This window comes from Ascaphus truei, chromosome 6, assembly GCF_040206685.1.
Source record: "Ascaphus truei isolate aAscTru1 chromosome 6, aAscTru1.hap1, whole genome shotgun sequence".
In the NCBI taxonomy this organism is placed as follows: Eukaryota; Metazoa; Chordata; class Amphibia; order Anura; family Ascaphidae; genus Ascaphus; species Ascaphus truei.
The window spans coordinates 72306662-72316680 of record NC_134488.1 but is presented as its reverse complement, the minus strand read 5'-3'; the positions used below and the strand labels follow the sequence as shown (position 1 = coordinate 72316680).

Genomic DNA, 10019 nt, shown 5'->3' with positions numbered 1-10019 from the left:
CCCAGCCCACTCCTGCTGGCTGCCTGACACCCCAGCGTTTAAAGTAAGATTGTCCATGTCAAAGGCTGCCATTGTGCACTGCCCTGATACTCCCCTGGCCCTGTGACCCCTCCTGTAACTGCCCTGTGATTCCCCACTGTAATTCCCAGGGTGCCAAAAATGATTCCCAGCTGTGGTGGTATCCTGTGACCCCCGTGTGTGATTCTCCCTGTGTTGGATTTGGTTAGCCACATGCAGAGCAGCGGTCCCAGCCGGGTACAACACAACTGCTCTGGCTGCTGTTCTAGTCGCCGAGCACTACGGGGAGCTGCAGTACTTTGGAACCTTTGCAGCCTTAGCTACAGATAGAGGAAATGTGTTACTGTAGGACCGGATGTCAGTGTGTGCAGAGGAGGAGAGGAGGGAAGTGTGAGGGTACTAAGGGGTGAGAGGTGTTTAGGGGTCAGCGGTGTGTGTCTGTCTCTGTGCCGGTTTGTGTAGATGTGGCTCTCTCTCTGTGCCGGCGTGTGTGTCTCTGTGCCAGCTTGTGTAGGTGTGTGTCTCTCTCTGTGCCGGCGTGTGTGTGTCTTTGTGTCTCTCTGTGCCGGCTTGTGTAGATGTATGAACTCCAGCCTGTGTAATTTGCTGGGGGAATGTGTGTATCAGAGTGCATCAGGATAATCAATAAAGTGCCTTAACAAGCACAATTGCTTTTTTTTCCCCCAATCAGAGCCCGATGACCCTGGAAGTGACAGATTCTCTGATCCAATATGTGGCTCACCAGGCTAACTTCACATCTGCCAAAAGCCCCGCGCTTTGCAGGTAATGAGCAAAGAAGCCACATAACCTCGTTACTTTGATCCATTCACCACCACCTACCGAAGTCCCAGGCTGAATAAGTGTTTTTTTTATTTAATTGCATGGATGGAGAATGCTTTTGTTCAGTAGTGTTCCCAGTTTCTGAAAATAAAAGTAAAAAAGCATGTTTTGCTCTTCATCCCTATACCAGTACAAACAAATGAGGGTTTGAGGTGGGGGTAGGACAAAACGTTCAATTACTCGGGTCCTACAAGGCTGCCAGCTTCCTCACACCGTTTTGTTTTTAAATTGTCACATAGGCCAATGGGGTAGGGTGTCTCCTCACAGGCTTTGCTGGTTTTCTGGGACATCTTAGTACAGGGAGTCTTCACACAAAGAAGATTGGCCCAATGGTTCCCAGATGCCACAATATGTTCGTTCAGCCAGGGGGAAGCATGCAGATATGGACTTTTATTTATAAAAATGTTTAATCAGGAAGTAATACATTGAGTTACCTCTCGTTTTTAAGTATATCCTGGGCACAGAGTTATAACAATACACGGTTACATTAAAAGAAAAGGGGTTATACAGTCAGTTTACAGACATTTCATGGACAGACAGAGTTGGAAAATTGGGTACAGGTGATACAAGTAAAATTTGTAGTGACAACTGCGCTCCAGTGTTTGATCACACAATTGATGGAAAAAAGAACTCAGGCTAATAAGACATAACATCCTCTGTGGGGCCAAAAGATCCCTGAGGTAGGGGCAAGCAATAAACCCCCATAATACCTCCAATGGGGATGGTCCCCCTCAAAGTGTTAAAGGTACTTACATATTGCACTGGTCCTTTGGATTCCTAGTAGACGTGCAGCCAAGTAGATATGGATAGCTGTGGAGAAAAGAGGAAACTGGCGCACAGTTCAATGAAGTGGGTCCCACTGGGACCCACTTCATTGGACTGTGCGCCAGTTTCCTCTTTTCTCTACAGGGGATAAAAGGGCTGGTGAGCTTCAGATTGAAATAGAGAAGCGTTAACATCAGAAAACGGCTCAAACGGCTCAAACATCAGAAAACGGCTCAAATCAAAGTTTCTTTGCCTTTGGAGCGACGCAGATGTACACTGAAGGGGTTCCAGGTTCAACAGCTGCGAATACAAGGTTCTTTGTCCTCTTGGCTCATTAACATTCCAGTGGGTGGGGTTGACGTTCCTCAAAGTACAAGCACATGTTATCCCTTAGCACGCTGGTCCTGTGCACAGGGGTGCAGCTCTTTGGGAAACCCCATCAGGGCTTCACCTTTGGGGTGACAGATGTACACTGGAGGTGGTTAGATTGAATGGAGCTGTGAATTCAAAGTGCATTCAAAACCACTTATCCATGGTCCTGGCCAATTGTGCTAAAATTTGCCCCCTGCATTAATGGTATTCAACGGAAAGCAATGCAGTCCTGCTTACAAGCTAAGCAGGTGGCGCTTAGTATTGTAAAGGCCTTCTATGATCTGTTTGATCAATTAGAGTCTCTGTAAAGCATTCTAATGCTAATAAAGGTTTTTTTTTTCTTTTCTGACCTTGTATGGCCTCCTGGCCCAGTATCTCAGAGTAATTATTGGGCCTTCACCCTGCCAGTAAACTACGCTATAAGACCTGTGTGATGCATCCTGCCCGGATTTGCGTGCTCTGTTGCTGCTAGAACCTGATTTGTTGAAAGTGTTTTATTTTTATTTTTTTCTACCCCCTGCTGGGCAGGACTCAACCCTCCCCAGTCGTTTGTATTGGTATTGAGGGACTAGAAGTAATTAGTAATATGGCACTGAGGTGTTGTACTACTATCGAATAATCTCATTTAACACTTAAATTGCCAGGAGGTGAATTGATCTGCCAGGGAAGGAGTTAACAATACTACCGTTTAGTTTGGGTGTTATGATCCAGCAGTGTGTTGCCGAATTTTGTCTTCAAAACGATGTTTCAGCATTGGAAGTTACTAATTCAATTGCAATATCTGTTACCAATCGTTAAGCCGTTCACTTGAAAACTATAGCAGTTGGCAATTAAATCAGCAGTCACTGCATAAAATGAGTGATGTAGTAATAGACCTTGATACCGTGTGCTGTAGTCATGTTTCTCCATTGTCATTCTTTCTAAAATGACTGTCATTTCGACCCGTTTCTTATTTTCATGAAAACGTATTTGCTTTGTGTGAAGAGCAGTGGCCATTTTAAATTGCCAGTGAGGATTTGTTTCCAGCAGTGGTCCCCAAAGACTTTATTGGTAGTCACTGAAACTTTTCAAGACTGTAGTGCATGCAGCTCTTTCCTGAAATCTGTGGCTGTACTGACAGCAAATCTACAAATATAGTTCCAGTGCAATACATTAACCATGTAAATGTATATTTAATAATGATCGAAGCTAAGTGTTATGGTCCTCCAAAAGATTACCAGCAGTGAAGTTGTAAATGTTATAGGAAAATTTGAGAACACTTGAAGTAGAGTATTTAAAATGGGCAGAATTACAAAAGCGAGCAACTGGTAGTTTTTCCCATGCGAAACTAAAAAAATATATATATTTTTCAGCAAGCAGTAGGGTTGCTTTTTACTTTATTTACTATTTAGGTCTGGAAACCTATTGTGCAAAATAATGCTGTTGGTTATTGATACAGAACTGATAAATGATGAAAAGAAGCTTGAGAAACCCTGTTCTCCCCCCCCCCCCCAAAATGCAACAAGTCTAGTTTTCTTTAGCACATATGAATACTACAAGTATAGATGATGAAGTGCAGGAAGTATCACATTACTTTAGATGGAGGAGCTTTTTTAACTTGTTTTCCCATGTTCAGGGTGTCTCGTGTCACAATGTGGCTCTGTGAGCCTGAGCCACCAGAGCACATCTGCATGTTACAGCACACAGCAGCCCTCAAAGAGCGTGGCGCCGCCTCAGCGGTGGTACGCCATGGACCCTGAGCTGGAGGAAATACTGGTGCCCCGCAGGATGTCCATCAGCCCCTTGGAGAGCTGGCTTGCCATACGTTATTCCCTGCCAAGGTCTGAGGCCCTCAACACTCATGAAGAACATCAAGAACCAACAAGATCCTATGAATGCCCCTCCCATCAGTACGCTGAGGATATAAGTGACAGAAGGGAGGAGGGTGGCTCCATGCAGTGCAAGAATGTCCTGAAGATCCGGCGGCGAAAGATGAACAAGCATAAGTATAAGAAGCTGCAGAAACGCACAAAGTTCCTGCGCCGGAGAATAAACGATGGACGCAGGCGTAGGCGGCAGGTGAGGCGGGCTGGCACACAACAGAAGAATATTTGCATTTGCTAGATTGTGAAATTACCATATCCATAAACAAGAAAACTGTCCTGCGCTCCGGTAAATAGTCCCAGCACCCGTGGGTGTCAGTGTAATCACTTGGGAACGGAATGGAGGGTGCAAATATGGACCTCTAAGTTGATCAGGGCTGGGAGGAAATTCCCTTACCTCTAGATGCTCTCCGATCTGGGTCCAGCTCTCTGTCCTCTGTTTTCCAGCGTGCAGCCTTCAGAGAAGTTGGGCAGAAAGAAAGAAGATCCGGCGTCACTGCGAGTGACAAACATCCAGGCTACTTCCGGGTAAGTTGAAAAAACTTTATTGGAACATCACACACACAAGGCTACACCACGATCTCCCCCTCAACGCGTTTCACGCTATGGAACAGCGCTTCGTCACTCCAAGACGAAGCGCTGTTCCATAGCGTGAAACGCGTTGACGGGGAGATCTTGGTGTAGCCTTGTGTGTGTGATGTTCCAATAAAGTTTTTTCAACTTACCCGGAAGTAGCCTGGATGTTTGTCACTCGCAGTGGCGCCGGATCCTTTCTTTCTGCTCAAATTACCATATCCAGCCTGCTATCTGGTTCATGTAGACATCGAGCAAGTGTTTGTCATTCTTCCAGTAATAGGATGTACCAAAAGCTGCACAGTGTAACTTGGAGTCCTTATTTCTATTAACCAATTTCTTGATGGGTTAAGTGTGTTAGAATGCCTTGCAGCCAATGCAAGCCTCAGGGCAGGGCACATGAGTATTACTCACAGGTGCACGGTCTTGCTCAATTTATATTTCCTCACCACCATAACTCCAATAACCGTTGTATGCACATATAAAGTTGACCGTGACTGCGTGCATCTCAGTCCATCTCACTTGCATGTCCAGCGACAGCCCATGTAAGTTTGTCTTTGTACATACACTTAAAATGAGCTGACTTCAGGCAAACCAGCTGTGCTGTTCCATGAGTTAATGATACATTTACGAGGTATTTGCTTGAGCATACAGATGTATTTATTTTTGTCTTCCAATAACCACTTGTGCAATGAGATTTCATATTGTTGTAGTGGTGGTTTCATTATTTTAATGTTACCAGGATTGGTGATGTAACTTTTGGTGCTTCAAACTGGCCACCACATGTGCCTGAATGCAGACATCATAAAAAGCATCACAATGTTTTCATATGAAATCTCAGTACCCTCTTATAAGAAAGTTTGTTTAGAAAAGAAACTTAAGATTTCAGAATTCGTATCCTTTAAAGCAGGGTGGCACAAACTGGGGGGGGGGGGGGCATGGTGGTTGCAGATGCCCCACACTCTTCCCCAATGCATTTAAATTAAATATCGGGGGAAGCGTGAGGCTTCTGCAACTTCTATTACCTGCTCTCAGCCGGTTCTTCGGCTTTAAAGAATAATACATAAAGGGGCATTGAAGCTCAGAATAAACCATTGATATACAATGGGAATAATGGGATACAGCACTTTATAAATTAAGTACTGGTATCTCCTCATTTTAAGAGCTACTATAGGGACAGATCAAACTGCCAGTGGAAGTGTACATAATATATACATGTGAACCTAACTGGTTAGAAAATGAGTCAGAAGTCTGAAATACAGTAGGGATTTGTGTACACCTTTACCGTAAAAATGGTCAGACTATGGGGCCATATGGTTCTCCATCTCCTGACAGCTTTTCTGTATGTGTTATAGATAGAATGCAGAACCAGGAGCAAACATGTTATCTTCCAATGTAGTAGATTGGATTCAGTCACAGTTACCTAGGCAGATGCTTTCACCTTCTTCATCATGCACTTTCTTTACAGAACAAGTTCGAAAAAGATTTAAAACGTATCTGGAAGAAAGCCGGTCTGGAGAAGGCACCAGAGGGCTGGCAGACTCCAAAGATTTTTGTGAAACATTGAAAGGCAGTGAAACGGAGAACTTATGTATAGTAAATAAAAATGAGACTTTTGCCAACGTTGCTCTGACAGTTGTCCAGACTAAGGTTAAGGGGTAACTTCTAAATACGCTAATGCAGCCGTTTTCGACTGACGATCCCTGTGGACTTCAAAAGGTATTTACAGCCCAAAACATCCCAAATGTACAGTTTAGTGTATATAAAGCAAACAACCTAAATAAGGATTTGTCCCATGTAATTCCCTGGATTGTAGGAAGAATATCCATGTATGCAGTGAGGACGCCTGAGTAACTAGTACATCAATTCTCCAACGTCAGTCTCTTCTATTACTATTTGTACACAATTTGCACTTGCAACACAAACGTTTGAAGGTGTGATATTTAGGCTACAACAATAAATATCTTCAGATGGACAAGACAGATAACATTATTCATCAAGGTCCTCATTGTTATTACATACACGGGTCTTTTGTGAGAATAACCTGCATTACAGGTCCTTTTTCGGGCAATTTTAAATGTGAAAAATGACCCATAACTACATTTTATTGTGAAATCCTGCCAGTTATCATTAGTCTTTAGGCCTACATCAGCTATCGTAACTTTTTGTCCTGAAATAAATAAAAAAAAACTGTCAATGTATATTAAATTATAAAAGAAACATGAAAAATGGGAAAGGAATAAACTAATGAGGAACGGGTTTTATTTTGTTACATCCTGAATATATAGTTACGGCCCTGCTGTAGTATAAAATGGCAGCTGCCAGTATTGGCATGAGTTGTACCCTGGACTACACATCTATAACCACCAGATGGTGCTAAAATCACACTTCCTCTCCCATCTCTTGACACCGAGCAGTGCTACACCACAGCGCTCATACAGTGGTGAAAAGTACAAAGTAGGACAATACACAAATCCTTCCCCTGAAGAGCTAGCAATCTAGCACAGTATGTGGCTCAGAAATAACATTATGGATAATTCATGGTACTGTAATCGTTACAGCTAATGCACAGAGGTCTATAAGTGTGTGTGTTCGCTTTATGAGTAGGAACGCTTCCCTGCGACATCACAGCTGTCTGTAGCCAGGAGATAGTGCTGCCAAGAGGAAATGACTGGTGCTTGCTGTAATGTTAGACAAGCTTTGCAGACTGTCTGGGTTCTGGAAAAGTGAGCATATTGCTACAGGGTTATTTATTTCAGATATTGTCTGCTTCAGCGCTGAAGGGGTTAAATAAAGTACATATATGGTATTGTAAGGGGCATTTTTGTGCCACTGGGTTTTTCAGATTTGCAATGTCCCTGAAGGACATTAATAAGTGTCTGCAGGTGTTATCATTTCACAAATTTCTTCCACGAATGCATCACGTTTTCCAGTTAAAGGTGACTATTAAACCAAATACAACCTGTATGTATATAAATGTGTGTGTATGTATATAGCGTATTTTCTCGATTCTAAGATGCACCTTTTTCACATTTTAACATGTCTGTAATCGGGATGCGTCTTATAATCGATGTCTTTGAAAAACGGCTACTGGTATTTGTAACTGGTTCCTGTACCAATATGCCACACCTTCTACTATTTGTCCCGGATCCTGGTTGGCTGTGCTGCTTCCGCGTTCTGTTCCCTGTGCTTTGGTTGGACATGCTTCCCCATCTCTGTGTTCCGCATTTTTATTGGCTGAACCGCCGAGCTCTAACCTCTCACCCCGCTGTCCCGTCCAATCCCCTGGCTGCTTTCTTCGCGGTGGTCGGCGGGTCGGGCCCATGCTGTCCCGTTCTCCTCGCAACCCCCCAGCTGACAGTCCGTGCGTGCACCCCGAGCCCAGCATGGGAGAGGAGCCACCCGGCCTCAGAGACAACGCATAGCACCCAGCACAACCACCAAGGGCCTATGAGACGGCCGGCCCCCACCTCACAGCGGATAAGAGCAGGAATTACAGGGTGCGAGAGAGAGAATGGGAGAGTCACAGATATATAACACACAAATATATCTATTTTTATATGCACAACACTTCATAGAATACAGATGGGGGGGGTATTTTTTTCTGCACATTTAATTTAGTGGGGTTTTTTTTCCTCCCAATTTTTTTTTTTTTATTAAATCAATAGTGCGTTTTAGAATTGCGGAAATACGGAATGTATAGAAAGAGACCGCGACCATGTAATAGAGCGGCAGGTGGCCACTTTTAGTGAAAGGTAAAGATGAAATTGTAGTAATAATAACACTAAATGGCATTTATCTAGTTAAACTACAATAAATTGCCTTCAACTGCCATACGTAATTAACTTCAGATTCGTTCCCACACCTGTAAACTGTCGTACAACAAGCTCCATTACTGTGCTACAAAACAAACAAAGGTTGGAAACCGCTTGGAACCATTGATACTATAACTGAACATTCCTTTGCTAAAATGGATCGCAAGATCTAGCAGATGAGAGGTTCAAATAAGTGATGATAGGGATACAAAAACTGAGATTTAGACCAGTGCAAAAAAGAACAACTTTTGGATCCAAGTTAAAAAAAAAGTATTTCAATTGTAAAGAATGTCACAAATCTGTAAAACCGGCACAGAATGTGCTACATGAATAAGTGCTGTGCTTTTATTGTCCAGAGAACTGTTCTAAGTGGAACTGCGGCTTTGAAAGGTCCCCTCTGGTATTGTAGTTGAAGCATCTTGGCGAGCCAGGAACAACAAGAGTGCAGGAAGCTCTGACTAGCTGAGTATTTTGTTTAATAGGATTCACATGATCGCACGTTACTCAAGTCTTTATTTACTTCTTCTGGAGCAGTCACGCTGCAATGCTGCCATTTTCCCCAAAGAAAAATCCACGGATTTCTAACCTCGCCCGTCTAAAATGACAAAAACGGATGTTCTTGCTGCGCATGTCTTGACTGCAAAGTGATGTCAAAAAAAGCATTTCACTTTGCACTTGCAAAACATTTTCAGTCACATTTTGCAGCTGCATAGCACCTTAGCTGCAAAGGAAGCCATGTATCAAAGTCTCCCAACAATAGAGCTGGGGCAAGCAAACTGCATCAGGTTTATCAAACAAAATAAACGACATTGCTTTCAATTAGATTTTTTTTTTTAATACTGTTATTTTTGCACCCCTTCTCCCCCCTGTTTGGCAGCCATGAGCCTTTGATACATAACCATCTGTGTTTAATTTGTTCAACATATATTGGAATATTTCAACACTGTTCTGTAGGTCTCCGTATATTTGATTTCTTCACCCACGTATAAAACTTTTTTGTAATAAGAATGCTAATCGGGCAGAGCTTAAGCTGGGAAGGCAATGCTAGCTCGAAACCCACAGCAATCAGAATATTCCCGCAGCTGCATTCCAAACCACAAAAATGTGCAGTTCTGATAATAAGATGTTAGCAGGGAACAGGCGAAGTGGAAACACGAGACATTTTCCTTATTCTTCAGCCACACAGAGCATAAACTATGGTTAACCCCTTCACTGCTAGCGACGGATCGTAGATATCCAGATGAATTACTGAGAGTGAGATTCTGTAAGCTTCAAAGTCTTAATTTATGTGCTGTACAATTAATATTAGCTATATATGATGGCACTGGTACCATGTGTTTCTTAGCAACTGGGGGAGAGTAATTGAGCCTTTTATACACTTAATAAATGTGTTGCCCCCCTTTCAAAACTCAAGCCATAAAACTCCCTGGTCAAGGGAAAGTGACACACCTGTCAAGGCAGCCCCTCTACAAGCCTGACAAGGCACCCCCTCTACAAGCCTGTCAAGGCACCCCCTCTACAAGCCTGACAAGGCAGCCCCTCTACAAGCCTGACAAGGCACCCCCTCTACAAGCCTGACAAGGCACCCCCTCTACAAGCCTGACAAGGCAGGCCCTCTACAAGCCTGACAAGGCAGCCCCTCTACAAGGGAACAGAGGCAGACTGAACTGGGACAGATTCTTACGTTATGACTCAATTCAAATGTATTAAGGGATCATCTTCAAACCCTCAAATCTCGCTCATTTAGTGCCTTGGACATCGACAGATATGAGGT

At 43.3% G+C, this 10019-nt stretch overlaps 1 protein-coding gene across 1 annotated transcript; it reads left to right on the top strand.

Annotated features, from left to right (window-relative positions):
• The first annotated feature begins 338 nt into the window (after positions 1–338).
• AURKAIP1 (aurora kinase A interacting protein 1) lies at positions 339–6408 on the top strand. The gene is made up of 4 exons (XM_075604787.1): positions 339–424; positions 710–801; positions 3611–4053; positions 5899–6408. Exons 2-4 carry the CDS (start codon positions 750–752, stop codon positions 5995–5997), a joined length of 594 nt encoding a protein of 197 aa, XP_075460902.1. The 5' UTR covers positions 339–424; positions 710–749; the 3' UTR covers positions 5998–6408.
• The last annotated feature ends 3611 nt before the right edge of the window (positions 6409–10019 follow it).

Excerpts from the sequence above, each read along its gene's own strand:
- AURKAIP1 (XM_075604787.1), top strand. The coding sequence starts at position 750 with ATGTGGCTCACCAGGCTAACTTCACATCTGCCAAAAGCCCCGCGCTTT. Across the intron at positions 802-3,610 it reads AAAAGCCCCGCGCTTTGCAG|GGTGTCTCGTGTCACAATGT; the intron begins GTAATGAGCAAA and ends TCCCATGTTCAG. Across the intron at positions 4,054-5,898 it reads GACGCAGGCGTAGGCGGCAG|AACAAGTTCGAAAAAGATTT; the intron begins GTGAGGCGGGCT and ends CTTTCTTTACAG.